Source organism: Pollachius pollachius (genome assembly GCF_949987615.1).
Source record: "Pollachius pollachius genome assembly, chromosome: 9".
Classification (NCBI taxonomy): domain Eukaryota; kingdom Metazoa; phylum Chordata; class Actinopteri; order Gadiformes; family Gadidae; genus Pollachius; species Pollachius pollachius.
In genome coordinates this window covers 1,086,488-1,106,487 of record NC_136942.1, presented here as the reverse complement: position 1 = coordinate 1,106,487, position 20,000 = coordinate 1,086,488, and the positions used below count along the sequence as shown (strand labels likewise).

Below are 20,000 nucleotides of genomic sequence, written 5' to 3'. Positions count from 1 at the left end.
ATGAGATGATATGAGCTCTCCTTCTTCAGGCTCCATACCTGTGAGGAGCAGTCCTACCGGCACCGTCAACCAGCGCACCCTCTCGCTCTCTCTGCTTTATCCAGAGCCGTAACTGTGTCCCCAAGTGCTATGATGAACACAGGCCAACTATACTAGAGTGTTAAATGTTTTGTTTGGACTGTTAAATGTATCTGTGTGAATTGTACAACCTTTGACGACCTGTGTTTTAATTTGTTTTAATCTCGTGTCTCGCTCCGCTTTGACACAAAGCGGGGGGTGGGGGGGTGTTCTTTACCGTCTGTCCCGTTGACTCCTTTGTGTTCCTCTGTACGGTTTTATTTTCTTGTCTCTTTTTGAGTATGTTTTGCTTATCTTTCTTATTTGTGATATCCGCTCTCCTTACCCCCTCTCCGTACTGCCTCAGACAAGTCATGGTTGTCCAGAATGCAAGGTAGTGTTGCGCTGCTCCTAACCCTTCCTTTTAGTCGTGGTTTTACTTTTCTTTTCTACCTTCTCTGTCTTTATGCCCCCCTTCTCCCCCCCCCTCCCCTCGTCTCTTCCCCCCCCCCCTCCCCTCGTCTCTTCCCCCCCCCCCCCCCCCCCCCCCCCCCACCCGGCTCCCTTTCTATCCACGTCATGCTCCATCTCACAATGACTGTCTCCTCTCGCCCCTGTGGCTCCGTGTGCTTCTTTGTTGTCCGTGTGTGTCCTTGCACTCATCTCCACTGTTTTCTTGATTTTCTTATTTATTGGTTCCAGTCGAGCGATGTGTTTGTTGTTGTTCAAGTCGTCAGCTGTAGCCTGATCCGAGCAAATAGGACCAGCTTTTTCTTAAAAACTGAAGTCATATCTCAGTTGGTTTCATCTTTTTTTTCCTCCGTATTTACTTGTTTACGTTCTCCCCGGCAGGTCTTGAGAGTCATTTTAATTCAACATCCACCATTCAACACATAGTGATTTCATAGTGTGGTGTGGTGTGGTGACCATCAGTCAAAGCGATGGGCGTTCAACACATAGTGACTCCGTAGTGTGGTGTGGTGACCATTAGCCGTAGTGATGGGCATGCAGATACAGCTTGTGACCTGTCGTTGGATGTCGACCGACCGCTCTAATCTTCTGACTGACGCAGTGATGAGAACAAGAGGCGGACCAAGTATGCCCAGAAGACCCTGAACCCGGAGTGGAACCAGACAGTCATCTACAAGAACATCCACCTGGAGCAGGTACGCGTGGCATCATCATGGACTAGGATGTACCCACACACACGTACACACACACAGTGATGAGTTCATGCTCTTCAGGGCTGTGCTGAGTGTCCCCATGTTTCCAGTCAACAGCAGACAACAGTATAACGACATGAAGAACGTTAGAAACAGAAAATTTACACGGAGAGTGTAAATTGAAATGCCAGGGTTATGCATTTCTCATTCTACCGCAGTATGCGTATAGGCGTGTGTGTATGTGTGTGTGTGTCTGTGTAGGGTCTACTGTGAACTTGTGTATATGTTTCTGTGTGTGTATGTGCATGTGTGCGTGTGTGTGTGTATGTGTGTGTGTATGTTTATGTGTGCCTGTGTAGGGGCTTCTGTGAAGTTGTGAATCTGTATGTGTGTGTGTGTGTGTGTGTGTGTGTGCATGTGTGTGTTTATGTGTGTCTGTGTAGGGGCGTCTGTGAAGGTGTGTATCTGTATGTGTGTTTGTGTGTGTGTGTGGGGGAGGTGTCTCTGTAAGTGTTTTGACTGTAGATCTAATGTCGGCTCTAGCGACAGAGAACAGGTTCTTGGTGGTACCAGCCTGATTTTAATTACCGTGCTGAGGATTGAGAGCCGGGGCCGGTAGAGAGAGCCGGGGCCGGTACTCTCTGAACCGGCGTTCAGACAGTACAGGGGGACCGCGTCTTGAAGGGCTGCCTGGATTCAGGGGCTCGGTGCAGGCAGGCTGCTGTTAATCACCCCCCCCCCCCCCCCCGCTGGCCACGGCAGCTGTTTAGATGCTCCACTGCTCAGCCTCTTACCCCTAGCTGATCCTTTGAGATGAACCATTCCTTCCCATGTACACAGACACAAGCACACACACACACACACACACACACACACACACACACACACACACACACACACACACACACAATACACAACCAAACACACGACAGATATATATGTACAAACACGCATTGATATATATACTGTATAGATATGGGCTTTTGCATACGGACATACATTACGCATGTACACTAACACGCACCTATGCACAGGCATATACTTTAACAGAGTTGTATATGCCATAATTGTAGCTGGTATAAGATTTGTAATAGATATTGTTTGCATATATAATTTATTTGCATTAATAAACACGGTACAGAACAACAATTTAAAAGGGATAAATTATGGTTTCACACACATAAACATAAAGGCACATTCACACACAAACACAAAACCATTTAAATGTATTATTATCAAATGTATTATTTAATTCAATTAACTGTATTTTATGTGAAAAGCAATTAATGACATTTGAGGTTATTAACTTGATTTAATCCTAATCTCTTTTTTTACTGCTGTAGTTAAAGAAGAAAACTTTGGAAGTCACCGTGTGGGACTATGGCAGATCCTCGTCTAATGACTTCCTGGGTGAAGTGAGTCGATTTGAAATCAAACCCCTAAACTTTTACCTGCTGCAGCCTAAAGACTTATGGTCTCTCTCTCTCTCTCTCTCTCTCTCTCTCTCTCTCTCTCTCTCTCTCTCTCTCTCTCTCTCTCTCTCAACAACCTCATAAGCTTAACAGTTCCCTTTACAAGGCCCTGCGTAAGCGTCTCTGTCATGACTCTACTTTTATACAGAGAGAGAAACACTTATCCCCTGTGTGGAGTGCTAAACTTGTGTAGCTTAGGTTTGACGTCGTTAAGTCCTTAAACCCGTATCCACTCATTTTACTGTGGTCCTAAGAAATCCCCCTCTCAGACCTGGGACCTGGGCTCACCAACAGAAAACAACTTACTCAGGTTCTGCTTGCATTTCATAGCTTCTCGGTATCAATTAAGGCAAGTTGTTTGCTGCTTTCACTGTCTGTCTCAGTCTCTCTCTCTCTCTCTCTCTCTCTCTCTCTCTCTCTCTCTCTCTCTCAATTCAATTCAATTCAAAAAAGCTTTATTGGCATGACTATTGGTAAACCAAACAGTGTTGCCAAGGCATTACAGTATTACAAATATTACATATAATAACAATAGAGAACTTCAGAACAATATGTACATGTATCAACCTGTAACAATATAACATAACATACAGATATACATATGTACATATATATATAAAATAAAAAAATATGAAATGAAAAGCTACATAAAAAGCATTATAGGTTACTAATAATCAGTAATCAATCAAACAGTGAGGCCTGGTGTAGAATGTCATCCTCTCATTTTGTGGCAAGCTGAAATAAACTGTCCTGCGAGGACGGAGCTCTCTTTTCTCTCTCCCATTAATATTTGTAGTTGGTCTACATGGGAGTTTATAAAATGTGGGTGTTTTTGGCCCGAATTTGCTAAAGTATATTTCGCAGACATTTTTGAATTCGGGTGTAGGAGGAAGTGCTGCTCGGTCTCTACAGCAGCTTCTTCACACTGCTGGCACATCTCTCTCTCTCTCTCTCTCTCTCTCTCTCTCTCTCTCTCTCTCTCTCTCTCTCTCTCTCTCTCTCTCTCTCTCTCTCTCTCTTCCTCTCTTCCTCTCTCTAGCTCATTGACTCTCTCTTTCTCTAAGGCCCAGATAAACTAAGAGAAACAGAGAGACAAAAAAATCACAATTGGCTTGTTTGGCTGACAAATTGCTGTCAAATTACGCAATTTTTGAAAGGGGACAATACAGTGACTGCGATGTGTGGGTTGCTCTTTTGATGGGGCCATACCAGCAGTTTCCTACCATTTCTGTGTCTTGTGTTCCCTGCTTGACCATTCACAAAATGATGCATCCCTCACAGTCTCGGCAACCTGTTAATCTGAAATAAAAATAAAAAAGTGGGCCACATTAGCAAATATTTTACGGATACAAAACTACACCAATTTCTTTGAGTGACGTGTTCGTAAAGTTTGACTATTTCGACTTGCGCATGGTGCAACTACAGAAACCCAATGCACCAGTTATTTTCATTGTAAACCTGCTATTTTACCTGTGCGAACATACACGATGTTCCAGGTACACCCGGGCCTTAATGCTAGGTGTGATGTGTGTGTGTGTGTGTGTGTGTGTGTGTGTGTGTGCGCGCGTGCGTGCGTGCGTGCGTGCGTGCGTGCGTGCGTGCGTGTGCGTGCGTGTCAGGTGATGATCGACCTCTCGAACACAGCTCAGCTGGACAACACGCCCCGCTGGTTGGCCCTGATGGAGCAGAGCGAGAGCATGGAGCAGAACAGAGTCCAGCAGCACCCCACCACCCAGGACCCCCCAGGGTCCGGGGGCGGCCAGCCCATGGGGCATATGTCCCTGGGACCTGGGATGATGATGGGGGGGCCCGGCCATGGTATGACCCACGGCCACCATGATCAGGGACAGGGAGACGGTGGCCAAGAGTCCCCCAAGAACTCTGTGATCAAGAGCAGAAGCCACGGTATCTTCCCAGACCCAGCCAAAGGTGAGGCGCTGCTTTATAACAGGCCAGGCCCTCCCACATGTGGAGGTTATTGTGGCCCAGGACCGGCCAAACAGCGGTACATCGTCATTAGCATGTCATGAAAGTCAGATCTTTTGAATAAGGGAAGGTCATTTAGAGAAACAAGCCAGAGAAGCTAGATTTTGAAAGTATACAACCGAAAAAATCTTCAGGATCCCTTCAAAGCCACTCCCCTGAAACACGTGATTGGCTCTCTAGTTTTCACAATAGGTCTGCTAGGAATTGTGGAAGACTCCGGTCATTCCGAATGACTGCACGGGTGCGAGCAGTTTAGCCAGGTAGGTAGGTTGACCCGACCAGTAGGCCATCCAATCATTTCATTCGGGCCGAAAGAAATCATTGGACAATCTGTAACAGTCACGGATACAAGATAGTTATTTTTTGTTTTGTCTGAGCATTTGCTTTACTGATTCATGTCGGGATCTACAGAGAATTTCAACATATATGACCAAAAATTATAAAAATAAATAAATTGCTTACCCTAGCTCTAACATCTAAATATTTTTGTTAATCCATTTTAGTACGTCCATTTTAAGTCTTCAATGATCAAATGAAGCAGACAAGGCACGTAGGCAAGCATTGTTGAAGAAAATACATCACAATATGCCATCCTGGATGGGACCCACTTTTGCGCCCCAAACATACAGTTGGAAAACCACTGCGCTAGAACTGCTGTTCAACTCTAACCTGTAATCACACTTTGGTCCACTTTACCTTCTTCTTCTAATGCTCAGCTGGTCAATACCAGGCTTCAGTGTCAGAAGTAATCATTTGAATAACGGTCAGTCTCTGTTGTCATAGAGATGGAGCCTGTTGTCATGGAAACGGCGCAACTAATCGCTTTTCAGCAGCTGTAATTACAGTCCTTATGCATGCCGCCCCGATAACAAATTGTATTGAATTCCTTGTTCCATGTAGAATGGTACATTGTGAATCGAACAAAGTGGAATTTGCCACTGTTCTGTCTTCTTCAAAAATGATTCGGGGTTCGGGTTTGACAGATATTGACCAAATCCAAATCCAAATGATCAAATCCGAAATTCCCCTATTGAATCTTTTGTTGTTTGCATTTCGTCACTCTGTCCTTAATTTGCTTGTTATTTAACCTTCCCTTTGTTGACGTGAGTCTAGTCAATAAACGGCTGAGTGTGCGCTCCAATCATACGTCATCACCGTTTGCAAACAGTTGCCGTAGAAGACAAATAGAATCCAGAGGCACTGTTCATTAACACATCCTTGGAACGGTGACAGAAGAGGCAAAATAACGTATATTATTAAACACCGTTCTCCAGAACAGACTGATTTGAGCCCTTTTTGAAGCGGAAAATATACCCGCGCTACGTTCACGTAACACTTGTGCGCTTTGCACTTTAAAAAACACAAAAAAGCGACTCTGAGCTCAAACCAACCCAGCGATCATTCTCCCATACCCGTGACACCGGTTCCACAATGGAAGCGGCCGCCCGCCCCCCGCGGTGACGATGTGGTTGTGCTACCTTCAGACACCCCGATGACCCCCCTGGAGAAGTCCCAGAGCAGCCCCGGCAGCTCCAAGTCCTCCTCGGAGGGCCAGCTGCGCTCCCACGGGCCGTCCCGCAGCCAGAGCAAGAGCAGCGTAACACAGGCCCACCTGGAAGACGCCGGCATCGCCATAGCGGCCGCCGAGGCTGCCGTGCAACAGTCCCGCCTCCAACCAAGTAATGCCCCCCCCCCGCCCCTCCCCCATGGGGTGACACACGACCCCCCCTGTGGACACGCCCAGGCTGGCCGGTCGCCCCCTGCATGTCCTCGGCCGGGTTCGATCTCGCTTCACGGGTTCCCCTGCTCGCTGTGCTCTGAATAGGTGTTACGAGCCCACATTCAAATCGTGTGAACAACTAACATAATAACTCAAAGAAACAGATTTTCTGGAAAGAAAACGTTTTGGTTTATTTCTTTTCCATATATCGGACAGAATGAGAGGGTTGCCACAAAAACAGAAAAGAAAGCAACCGCTCCCCCCATAAAACAAAAGATCCAAGATCAACAATAATTCATACGGATTTGAACAAAAGGGTTCTGGTTTAACAAAAGATAAAGTGCGACCAGCCAGCGCCTGCCATGTCGAGGGTGTGAGAGAAAAAGAGAGACAGCCATCTTAGAAGTAGGCAGGCTTATATACTTGGGAGGGCCGGCCTTTTCAATTAGTCACTGCAAGGTAACGCCCAGTCTCCTCCTACCAGGAGCAAGGAGGCAGCACCCGTAACAATAGGACATACTACATAGTGCACTTTGGTCAGGGGATAAGTGTAGGGGGGAAATCGTATGCTAAGTATGTGCCAGAGATCCCTGGGCCTGACGTGTATTGGCTGCAAACCAGTCGACACGTATTGGTCGTCACCCTGTTGACAGCTCGTTTGCATAAAAGACCTGTTAGTGCCAGACCGTCTCTATTGCATAAATCCGATGACAATGAAAACCCATATGATTAGTAGGGCACTATAAAGGTACACCGATTGCACGCAGATTTGCGTGCACTAGTTTTCACTATATAGGTAGCCAGATTTATAGACAGGAAAAAATATTTCAGACGGAATTTACCCCTCCCTTCTCCTCAATATGGATCCTTCTGCCTTTGGCTGAAAAAGACAACTAAACTAGTTTGTCTTTAAAAAAACACTTTTGTGTTTCATCCAGTACTGTTAAATGGTTGTTTATACAAATCTTTAAAAAAACATTTCAAATAAAAAGTGGTGGCATTAGATTTTAAAATCCCTCTAAATATTATAATTATGGTCTTTACTTTGATGCTTTAATGGTTTTATGTCACATCGTGGGCACAGATCTCTTGGACGCATACTCATCCATATTTGGTTCTAAAGGGGTATGTTTAAATGTTTAGAAAGTAAGCATTCCCCAGAATCGTATTGCTCTCAACTTATTTGCCTCTTGTGTGTTCTAACGGAACACAACAGTATACGGTTTCTACGGACACAGTAAAAATAAAACCTTGAACCTTGTCATTATGTACAGATGCAGTGTCCCCTTAAACACTGTCAGTATGTACAGATACAGTGTCCCCTTAAACACTGTCAGTATGTACAGATACAGTGTCCCCTTTAACACTGTCAGTATGTACAGATACAGTGTCCCCTTAAACACTGTCAGTATGTACAGATACAACGTCCCCTTAAACATTGTCAGTATAAACAGATACAGTGTCCCCTTAAACACTGTCAGTACGTACAGATACAACGTCCCCTTAAACACTGTCAGTATGTTCAGATACAGTGTCCCCTTAAACACTGTCAGTATGTACAGATACAACTTCCCCTTAAACACTGTCAGTATGTACAGATACAGTGTCCCCTTAAACACTGTCAGTATGTACAGATACAGTGTCCCCTTAAACACTGTCAGTATGTACAGATACAACATCCCCTTAAACACTGTCAGTATGTTCAGATACAGTGTCCCCTTAAACACTGTCAGTATGTACAGATACAGTGTCCCCTTAAACACTGTCAGTATGTTCAGATACAGTGTCCCCTTAAACACTGTCAGTATGTACAGATACAGTGTCCCCTTAAACACTGTCAGTATGTACAGATACAGTGTCCCCTTAAACACTGTCAGTATGTACAGATACAGTGTCCCCTTAAACACTGTCAGTATGTACAGATACAGTGTCCCCTTAAACACTGTCAGTATGTACAGATACAGTGTCCCCTTAAACACTGTCAGTATGTTCAGATACAGTGTCCCCTTAAACACTGTCAGTATGTACAGATACAGTCTCCCCTTAAACACTGTCAGTATGTACAGATACAACGTCCCCTTAAACACTGTGTGTGTGCGGTCCGACCGGTACAACACCCAGAACGTCCTGTCAGAGTGACGCAGCCTCAGTGCAATGACACGTGTTTAGCATGCTGGTTTGAACCTCCCGGCTCCGTCTGTGTGAGTACATGCACAGAATAATGTATGATCCCCCAGTGAACCGTGAGATACAGGGACAACCCCCCCCACACACACATCCAAACGGCCACTCCTTTTTCCTTCACCTTAAAATTTGGCATTGTTCTTACGAGGAAGGACAGACGCCCGCCATCCTTGACTCTGGCCAATCAGAATCAATCTCTCCGCTAGGCCTCTCGGCACGGCCATCGCAATTCAAATCCTCCTCCCCTCTTCTTTATAATACAAATAATTATTAACATATTGCTTCATTATCCTCTTTCTTTAATGAAAAAAAACATAATAAACACCATAATATGGAGACAGATTCAACAGATTGGCAAAACAGATCATTTCAACAACAAACAAAAGTCTTATTCACACAAACAAAAAAAGGCCTTGTTATAGCTATAATATATAGCTATATAAGAGTCTTTATGAGTCCTCAGTAGTGTGAAAAAACGAAAGAAAAGACCTTTAGGACAGTCCTAAAATATATCTAAGATAGTAGATAAACCTCAGAACAATGTGCCACGCTGTATCATGACCTGGTGCTATGGTCCTGAAGGTGTTCTGTCCCCTTGCCTCTGCAGGGCCGGGCCACCGTCTGGGAGACGTCTCGGGGTCTGTAGTTCTGTCCGCCCCCAGCCTGGTAGGGGACGGGTACGGCACCCTGGACAGAGAGGACGCGGCGGGCACTGGTATGGACAGTGCCATCTTCCAAGTGCCGCGGATGTAAGTCCTGCAGCTCTAAAGCGCCCTGCGTTCTGAGGTCTGCAATGTATTCCCACTGGCTTTTGATGGAGAGATTCCAATGGTCGTTTTCTTCCTTTTTCCTAATCTAAACAGCGGTAAGACCATTACTAACGACACGGACGACCACCGGCTCGACACTCTAGAAAATGAAGGTAAGTGTGATTACGTTTGCCTTAGGCAGCGGCCCTGTTCCGAAACTCCCTTTCCAGATTATGAAGGATGTGGCTGGATCAGTGGTGAAGCATGAGGAAAGGAGCCATAGGGAACAGCTGAGCCTGAGGCTGAGCTACTTCACCGTCTGAAAAGGTGGGGTTGACTGTTGAGGCTCTGGACCGATCAAAACCTTGAGGCTTTAAAACAAAAAATAATTGTTGTATATTTGTCAACCTGATGATAAATGTCTTATGGAAACAAAGAATCGCAAAAGCCATATGTATTAATCCCCGGCCCGATTTGAAACGCAACAGTTGTTGGCCTACATCACTTGAACACCTGTAGGAAGGCTATAAAGGAAACAGCGGAGTATCAGGATCGATAGTAGTCTAGTCTTTTACTATCTTTAATAGTATCTATTTAATTGTATTCGTTTTCTGACTCAGGCTTTTTACGTAACTTATTCCAACAGCAGATTGCGAACTACACCTACCCTATGAGTAATGTAATTCATTAAAATAAAGCACATACATTCCAATATGAGTTATACCACAAGTGGGTGTGTAACAAGAAAAGCCCATCATCCATAATTCAATAGCTTGTCTAGTCCAGGGGCGGAAAATCTCTGCCCTCACACATTTCTTGTTGGATTGTATTAAGTTCTAAAAGATTTATCCTAAGATTTACATAAATTGACGTAGCAGATACCAAAGCATCGTTTTGGTCTCAAGTGATGCTGAGACCAAAGCATCGATTACTTCAGAAGAACCACAAACGAAGAGGCTGGAGGACTAGTGGGAAAAAAATACAGAATCTTAGCATTTGCCTTAGTTGTTTCCCTGCTAGGAAACCAATTCAATACTATATATAGCAACGATAACTTCAGTAAAAAACATGAAGAAAAAAATGTACAAGTTAGCAAAATAACAACATTTCGACTGCTCACAACCCGAACGCATTTTTCATCTCCAATTATCTTGTTCTGTTTATTTATTTTCCGGATAAGGTTTTATTCTCTCACTGTTTTATTCAGGTTGTATCTTGGTGTTGATGCCCATTATACTCAGATGTACGGGTTTGCCGCAAAGTGTGTATTGCACGGTCACACAATGAACAATAATTCATGCAGCCTGATGATACCGGAGCATTGTTGCATATTGAGAAACGACGAGGTGTCATAGTATATTTGTCCTCAGTACTCAGCGCATGTTTCGGTCACGTAGCTCCAATGACAAGCAGTTTCATCTCCCATTTCAGCTCACAACAAAGCCTCACAGGACACTGTATTCCATGGCTTGGCAGACACAAACACATGCACGCGTGCACTACTCTGTGTGACACACACATACACGTGCAGACATGAGTAGCCTGCTAATCATTAAAACTGTCTGAAAAAATATGTATGATTATCTCAATATTTTTAGGAATTACCTTATAACCAATACAAGGAGAAGGTTGGGGCTGTCAAGCTTTGCATTTGAAAGAAAAGCCTTGTGTAGTTGTTAAATATTTAAAACATAGTGGACATCAAGTGCAGAGGCTATAATATCGGGTATCTCATGAGAATACTCAATATTCTCCTAGTACTTTTTCAAAATGTGAGGTCAACATGTCAACATGAGGGATACTGAAAAGGATGAGTCAATTACTACAGGCTCTTATTAAGCAGCTCCCAAAGCACCCTATTTTCAGTCTCTTTTCAGACTGTTTTCTCTCTTGGTCTCTCTGGGCTCCGACAGGCGAACCAAACCCCAACACTACTCAGTTTGCTAGTAGAGAACTCCCTCTATAGGCCAAACACATGCTACTGCATGCATGACCTGTGATTGGCTGGTATGGTCACTTGGTCAAGTGATGCGATAAGAGGTACGATTTGAAGGGGCGAAAGCATGAAAAGTCTAGCCCTGAAAGCATTTGATTAAGGGCTGGGTCAGGGGGTTTCCTTAAAAGAGAGGACAGGTGATCAGTAAACTGACAACAGCTGCTGCTGCTTAATCAACTGTCTTCTAATTAGGTCCAGAGAGCCTGCTATCTCTCCATTCAGGACAGAGCTAAACCATGGTTAGCATTCTCCCTCCCTCCCTCCCTCCCTCTCCCTGCTCTTCTGGCCCTCCCTGTGTAACCTGCCCCTCGGTGTGAACCCATCCAGGCGGTAAAACCCAGATGATGGGGGAGATCAAGGTGGCTCTGAAGAAGGAGGTTAAGACCGACGGAGACCAGCTGGTCTTGGAGGTGCTCCAGTGCAGGAATATCACCTACAAGTTCAAGAGCCCGGATCACCTCCCTGGTCAGTGTGCGTGTGTGTGTGTGTGTGTGTGTGTGTGTGTGTGTGTGTGTGTGTGTGTGTGTGTGTGTGTGTGTGTGTGTGTGTGTGTGTGTGTGTGTGTGTGTGTGTGTGTGTGTGTGTGTGTGTGTGTGTGTGTGTGTGTGTGTGTGTGCGTGCGTGTGTGTGTGTGCACATGTGCATGCATGCGTGTGTCATTGTGTGTCTGCGTATTTGCGCGTGTGCTTTAGTGTGCTAGTGTGTGGGTGTGTGTGTCCCTGATAAGCGTATTATTAACACCGTGTGTGTGCAGACCTGTACGTGAAGCTGTACGTGGTGAACGTGGCCACACAGAAGAGGATAATCAAGAAGAAGACCAGGGTCTGCCGGCATGACCGGGAACCCTCCTTCAACGAGACCTTCCGCTTCCCGCTCAACCCCACAGGACACTCCATACAGGTACACCCCACCTGCACACCACATTAACCCCGGGGGGGGGGAGCGATGGGCGGGAGAGCGCCTTGTAGCCGTCGGATTATAGAAAAATGAATGAATGAATGAATGAATGAATGAATGAATGATCTTTATTTGCACAGGTAACAGTACAGAGAAAATTGGGAGAGCTCCCCCTGGTGCTTAAAAAAGAGAGGACAAGGAACATATATAAACAATATATCCTGTATGTAAAAAAAAAAACAACTAATCCTATTCTGTACACCATTGATCAATAAACAAATAAACAAATAAATTAATAAACTAGAGGCTATTAAAAAGATAAAACTGAAGATAAAACATCAGGTTAAACATCAAAAACACAAAGATTGGTGAGGCTTGAAATTCCGAAAATAATTAGCATTTTAAATAATACAATTTGTGTAGCAAGTGTATGTTTGTGAATAAATAACATTAACATATGGCGATTTACATAAGATATGCATTTACCAAAAATATACATTGCTCGATTTTTATTTTAAAAAATCAAGAATAACTATGTGAACCAAAGAACCAACTAGAACCAACGCTAAACTCAATACTACAGATAAAACTAGTTACTCAAATACTAGGAATACATCTTCTGGTTTTGTTGTTGTGCAGAGGATGGGCCTATTAATTTTGAACGGTGGATTAATGGCAGAGACCAAAAACAGAATAGTAACAGGGAGAGACCGCTTCCATAAACCTTGAGGGGTAAAATTTAGCGCGCCTGTGGCACGAGAAACCCATCAGGCGGAGATTCCCAGACTCCCAGCAGGAAGCTACTGGGTTTATCCCAGATACTCCACAGCCTGTCTCCTCCCTACTGGCCCCCTTTAGGGTAGGTAAGCCTCAACATTTTCAGTTAAAAGCCTTTCTGTTTAGTTCACACAAGCTTGAACATTCGTGGTGTCCTTTTGGACTAAAATAAATTTAAAAACGGGGGGATGTTGAACTCTGTAAAACAGGAGCGGTTTGTGTTTTCTGGCTAAAAACGCCTTTCCAGAGTGTCGGCTTCCTATTGGCTGACCCGCTTCTCCTAAGTAACCAAACGCCATACGTTCAAAAACGTCTCCTAGGATAAAAGCAGCTGCTAATGGACTCAAACAGTCAGTAAGTAGCAGACAACATAAACGAGTGGCGTCGGTGACCAACCTTTGGAACGTGATTCTCTTCCTCAGCTCTTCCTCGTGTCCAACGGAGGGAAGTTTGTGAAGAAGACTCTGATCGGGGAGGCCTACATCTGGCTGGACAAGGTGGACATGAGGAAGAGGGTGGTGAGCTGGCACAAGCTGCTTGTGAGCACCAATCAGAGCAACCTCTGAGGAGGAGGAGGAGGATGATGATGATGATGACGATGACGATGATGATGATGATGACGATGATGATTGTGATGATGATGGCATCACATCATCAAGCAAGAGAGACCGTTGTCCGGGGGGAGCGGGGGGGGGGGGGGGGGGGGGGCAAATCTCCAGGGGGTCAACGCAAATGGCAGGAACAGGAAAGGCTGGACAAGGAACTCATCTCACAACAGATATACACATTTTGTTTTGAAAGCGAGGAGAGAAGAGGAAAAAAATGAAAAATGGAGACAGGGAGCACAAAGGGATATTGTTTGATTTGTCGGCCAGAATATGGCTTAAAATCACGTTGAAGACTGTTTATAAGGCAGAAACTGCCTGCAGACGTATTGGCCGTGCCCTGGGTCTAATACTATTAGTATGCAAATCACCGCAGCAGGCAACCAATAGGAATTCAGCAGCAATACAGCTGAGAGACTCTGATGTCCCTCTCACTATGTATGCCCCCCCCCCCCCCCTCCGACAGGCCAACCCAACCTGTTTGAGTAGACCCTTCCACGACTGGACTAGTCGCTCAAAGCATTCCCAATGGAAAATATCATATATGGAAATGATATATTTCTATGATCGCAAAGACGTGGATCTTTGAAAATACGTTTCAAATGTTGGTTCTATGTGTTGCCTCTGAATAGTGATGATTGTGGTGTACTGTTGGTATGGCTTCAGGAAGGTTTTTCAATGTCTGATTGTGAAGGAATGCCCTAACGTCTGTCCAGTGTATGATAGATACTACAACCCAGACGGTTGACCATGGCATGAAAATAATGTGAATCGTTTCAAATGTGTACATATCAAACATATAAATATATTCTATTCTATATGTGTTTCACATAGAGTCTAATGTGAGACGTATAACAGATACTATCCGATACATTCTATGTCCAAACACAGATTCTAAGTAGGAGCTGTCCTCTGCAAAGATTATTGTCTGTGTCTATCAAGATGAAAACATATATTATAATTAACTATTATAACTATTAGATTCAACATATAGACATACTCACTGTCTCTCTCTATGGGTGGCGCAGCGACAATCCAGAAGGCTACTGTTTTCCAGAGCGTTGTACCGACTCTGTAGCTGGTTTAATACGTGACTGTGGACCTCAAACCGTTCCGTTTCCTACAGCAGATCGCAGTGTTACTGTGGTATGAACACATGGCTGATCAATTTAAAGAAGCATCGAAGCTCAGATAACATATACTTTCACACCGATCTTGTCTCTCTCTGTATCTCTCTCTGTCCCCGTCTCTCTGTGTGCTGCATGCAAGGCTGCGTGGAGAAGGTAGAATCTATACAGGAGAATATATTGTGATATACAGGCCTATAATTATATAATTATGGGTGCTAACATCAGGTCGAGGGAAATGCCATAAGGAATGTTATACATGCCAACTGTTGGTGTCGCTAGGTTCAATTAATCTAGTCTTTTTTTTGTTTTTTTCAAAGATACATTAGTATTGGTGTGATTGTTCAGACATCACTATCATGTCTCTGCCCGGAATATTTGTTTACGATTCACACCAAACCACAATGTGTCAAAATACGTGTTTGTTAACTACAGGTCACGCTCCCCAGTTGTATCTGAAAGGAATATGACAAAAGCATTGAAAAGAAATGACTAGAGGAAAACTGAGAAAAGAGAAAAAAGGTGACTATACTGTCCCAACATTCATTTTGGTACGAGGCCTGCTCTGTGCTTGCTATGCTGGTGTGTGTCAGCCACTCTCACTGCCTGTGACCAAAGCACTTCGACGGCCCATTGAGGTTCAGTCCAAAAATCCTGCTGAATTCAAGGCTCGGGGACGGCAATTACAACGCTATACTAGTCGCTGCATTTGTTGCCATATCAACAGTGTAGAGAGGGACACCTACAGGCGACTCTCTGAACTGCAATCTTGAGGCATAAGACAGTGCTGATGAATTAATTATATATTTTTAAAATCTTTATTCGTTAGTTTGTTTATATGTATGTCAAAATCTGCATTTAAAATTGAGATAGTGACAATGAATTGAGTTAAATGACTTATGCTGTACCTAAAGCAAATTAATGATAATGATTAAGTTACTAAATGATGAATGAATGGTTTTTGGAAAAGAAAAAAACAACAACTTAGTTGTGCCAACCTTGTTTTTTTTATTACAAGTCCTTATGTTTTGTTGAGGTAATTCTATGCAAGAGCTGTATACGTGTGTGAATGCATTTCTTCTTGAATATTTGACTTTATTGTCTGAAAAAGGTACAACATAGAATATTAATTTTTTTCAATTTCACATCATTGAAGGTCAATTCAAAAAACTTGTTTTTATAAATATTAAATTGTGATGTTAACACCTGTTTACAGGGGGACGAAGCTTGTGCACTTTAGTATATCTTTATTTTCTGGTCTTCTTTGTTTGTGTCTGGACATTCGAGTTTGGGTGTCGGTGTTACTATGTTGAAACGAATAGAATCATAATGTTGGTGGCATTTGAAAAGTATCTTGTGTGCATTTTGTGTCGAGAATAAAAAAAAAATCGGGGGTTTTCTGATCAATGCACAATCTGTGGCTACATCTTGCATATACAATTATAGTTCTTCTGGACCGTTTACAAGCCCGTGAGTTGAAATCACAGTTGACGAAAGACTTGGGTAAAATGCCAAGGCATCAGTTTAACCCCCTCCTCCCCCACCCCACGTATTTCGACATTCTCCTCCAGCGATACACTGTTGGTGCGGATCAGATGTAATCCTGTGAAACCTGTCCGTCTGTCCGTGCACCTGTGGGGTGTGAATGTTGGATGGGGTTGTTTGTTGTTTGATTTCATGTAAATACAGTATTTTTTTATTTTCTACAAAAAGGTTGTGAATGTTTATGTTGTCCGAGGTTTGAGCATGTGTGTGTCAAAATAAAAAGAAGAAAAAAACAAACACTGACTTATGTAAAGGCTTAACTAGCCACTAGAGGCGTGTCTTTAGTTCAACCAACGGGAGGTGACTGTTTGTCCAAAACTGTGTGCTGTCTACCGATGACTATCTGTGCAACCATAAATGGATTGAAACAACAATGAGAGTAAAAGAGAAAAATAATCTACTCTACTTCAATCGTCGTCTGAGAATTTCCGTTTTGTATGTTGCATGTTTCGTTGATGGTTTGTCTGTATATTTTGCCTCCAAATTACGTTTGAAAAGAGAAAATATGTATAGATTTATTGTTATGCTGATTGTATAGAAATATGCTTGTACAATTGTCCTGTTTTTTCACTCTGTGCAAAAACAAAGAATCTAATGTTATGGTTTTGTTGTTGTACACAGGATGTGTTAAGATATGCAAATTGTGCTGTAAAAAAATCAGCTGTTTCCCCAGAGTCTAACAAATAAATATAAAGAAGAGCTTCTATTCAACAATCTCATGTGAGCTGGCTCTTCCTTTTTTTCCTGATTTTCAGAATTCATCAGATTCCTCAGATTTTAACATTCATTGACACTTATCGCACTTATCTTTAGAATCCTTTTGGAATTAACCACAACTCAGTGTATTGTAACCGTTAATTAGAATTCTTAATACTTCTAAGATAAACGTCATGTATCGAGATATTTTTTTCCTATTATTTATATGTTTATATCCTGCAGTCAGAACTACCCTCTTGGCTTATCATGTTACATTACTGGTCCACCAAGGTTTTATTCCCTCAGTCAGATGAAATTAATGGAATACATTTGCAGGAAAAAATGGATATTTAGCCAATTTATATAAACCAAATAAAACTGTTTTATAGTATTAAGGTGTTCGTCGTACTGCTACCTCTCTATAGTATGCCTTTAAAATTAAGGAAAACCGACACCGGTAAAATAGCATTTCTGTGGAAATAACTTGTGTTATTCAAAATCCACCACTAGGTGGCAGAACTGCATCATAAAAAGCCCTGATTTATGTAGAGGCATAGGATAAGATAAGATGAACGTATAGCATATCTATATTGTCGTCATTGCTGCAACTAGGCCTGCATGTGAACGTTCGAACGTCGATACTATACCCTCTCTGAATACAGATAATACAAATACACAACATATTCTACTCGAAGGGCCTTCAAAACTACACGTCGACCAACAGCTCTAACATGAAACTCCCCCAGATAATACGCAATAACAGCCCTGTATTTCTCAATTTCGGATGTTTTTTCATCAATGTAACATTAGGGTAGTATCAGCTATTATCTCTTAAGATTAACAAGATTAATTCTCTTGAGTCTCTTCTATACAGTGTTCCGCTCTCATTTGTCCGCCCAGCCACCAATGCACTAGATGGGGGGGGGGGGGGGGGGGGGGGTCATCACAAGTGTGATGAGTGAGCCGGTGCGTTGGCTCAGCAGGGAGGGTCGGTGTTTGGGCGGGCGAGGAACAGCGGGAAAAGGTGATGTTTACGGGAGGTGCGAGAGTGCATGAGAATCAAGGTGGAAATTCAAGACAGGAGGAGAGGGTTAGAGGATGGGAGGGGTTAAGTGCAGGGAGGGGGGGGGGGGGGGGGCGGCTAGAGAGGACAGAAAGATGGTATGCGGTTGCCAGGCAACGATTGATAACCAAATCCCCAAGCATACCACTTGCACTGCCCTACCCTCTATCTCCAGACCTCGCTCTCTGTCTCTCTCTCTCTCTCTCTCTCTCTTTCTTAGTCTCACTCTTTCCCTTAGTCTCTCTTTTTCTCTCTCGCTTTCATACTCTCTCAGCACTCTCTCTCTCTCTCTCTCTCTTTCTCTCATACTCTCTCTCTTTGATTCTCTCTCTTAGTCTCTCTCTCTCTCCATTAGGCTCTCTCACTCTGACAATGTCTCTCTTCTAGATAGGCTATGTCTCTCACACTCATTCACTTGCACCATTCTCACATACGCGCGCACACACACACACACACACACACACACACACACACACACACACACACACACGCACTTACTTACACGCTCAACATACAAACACATACCCTCACACAAACACATGTGTCCACACACACGCACGCACACACACAAAAACACACAGGCACGCACTTACCTACACACTCAACACACTCACAAATACGCGCACACAGAAACACATGTGTACACACATGCACACACACACACACACACGCTCTCTCTCTCTCTCTCTCTCTCTCACACACACACACACACACACACACACACACGCACACGCACATACACACGCACACACACATTTGCCTTATTATTTAGTGTATAGTCGGGCAGATCTAAATGATTAGTTAATGAATCGCTTTATTTCAAAGTGAATTTTTGGTCCGAGCATCAACTATTTAGAATTCACTCGCATGCGCCTCAACGACTGAAAGTGTAATTTTATGAAACAGCTTAGGTAGCCTATGATTAATGACCCTGCCCGTGATTGGATTTTTTTTTTTTTTTGGTCTGTCACTTTGTTTCTTTACAAAAGTCTGTGCTAAATCCCGCCGCTGTAAAGTGTGAGATCGATAACTGTTTTATGGTAGGACTGGTTCTGGACCGCCTTTTGCTGGCTGCCAATCACTCCTTCCGTCAGGGTTGACGATTAAAAGTGATTGACACACGTGACCCGGACGCTGCTCTCTTGGCGCTTCGGTCGAGAGCAGAGGTATCTGTATTTATATCCCGCGTGTACGTGCGGACCATGTGCGGACTCCTCCCGTCTCCAGGTGATGCTTGTGTGTTACGGGGAGGAGGAGGAAGGGGGGGGGGTCTACAGTATTTTTTATCTTCCAGATAAGACATATGCTGGAGACAGCGAGAGGGGGGAGGGAGAAACAGAGAGCTAGAGAGTAGATGAGGAGAGAGGTAAAGGGAGAGAGAGAGAGAGAGAGAGAGAGAGAGAGAGAGAGAGAGAGAGAGAGAGAGAGAGAGAGAGAGGATACAAGCGACTGAAACCACCGATCCACGCCATATACCTGTTAGAGCCCGGATGGCGGCTGATCAGATTAGGGGTGTCAGGATTGATCATCTCTGAGAGACACGCGGTGCTCACACACCGATCCCCATTCATCGTTCCACAGGAGGGGGAACCAGAGCAGGGCGTTTCGTGTGCCGGGTGACAGGGGAGATCTCTCTTTTGACAATGAATACGTGCAGAAGGATTTCGTTCTGGATGGTCTTGATCCTGCTCTCGTGCCACGACATTTCCCTGGCATCGCAATTTCCTACACAGCTCATGTAAGTACTCCGTAATCCAATTACGAACAGCATATGGTCCGCTGGAAGCCCGGGCAGGCAGGCGCAGGAGAGGTGAAGGAAAGCGCGCTGATATGTGGGATGGTTTGGGCGCTTTGTGGGTGTTCTATAGACTTGTAATCTAGGGGGCATCTCAAAAGTATATTTTTTGTTTATTCTTTCCTGAGACACAAATTTCAAACTCACCTCAACAACAATAAAATAATT

At 43.8% G+C, this 20,000-nt stretch overlaps 2 protein-coding genes across 2 annotated transcripts in view; both read left to right on the top strand.

Annotated features, from left to right (window-relative positions):
* Positions 1-13,567, top strand: part of pclob (piccolo presynaptic cytomatrix protein b) — a gene marked incomplete at both ends in the record, with an annotated part of 30,649 nt that extends 17,082 nt beyond the window's left edge. Inside the window, 10 exons of the mRNA XM_079742755.1 lie at positions 425-451; positions 1,130-1,223; positions 2,564-2,635; positions 4,312-4,621; positions 6,163-6,357; positions 9,190-9,331; positions 9,446-9,504; positions 11,655-11,792; positions 12,082-12,227; positions 13,424-13,567. Coding sequence (XP_079598881.1) covers positions 425-451; positions 1,130-1,223; positions 2,564-2,635; positions 4,312-4,621; positions 6,163-6,357; positions 9,190-9,331; positions 9,446-9,504; positions 11,655-11,792; positions 12,082-12,227; positions 13,424-13,567 — 1,327 coding nt within the window. The remainder of the gene's footprint in view (positions 1-424; positions 452-1,129; positions 1,224-2,563; positions 2,636-4,311; positions 4,622-6,162; positions 6,358-9,189; positions 9,332-9,445; positions 9,505-11,654; positions 11,793-12,081; positions 12,228-13,423) is intronic.
* Positions 13,568-19,680: 6,113 nt separating this feature from the next.
* Positions 19,681-20,000, top strand: part of LOC307081089 (voltage-dependent calcium channel subunit alpha-2/delta-1) — a gene marked incomplete at both ends in the record, with an annotated part of 55,819 nt that continues 55,499 nt past the window's right edge. The window contains one exon of the mRNA XM_079744119.1: positions 19,681-19,775. Within this exon, the coding sequence (XP_079600245.1) occupies positions 19,681-19,775 (95 nt within the window). The remainder of the gene's footprint in view (positions 19,776-20,000) is intronic.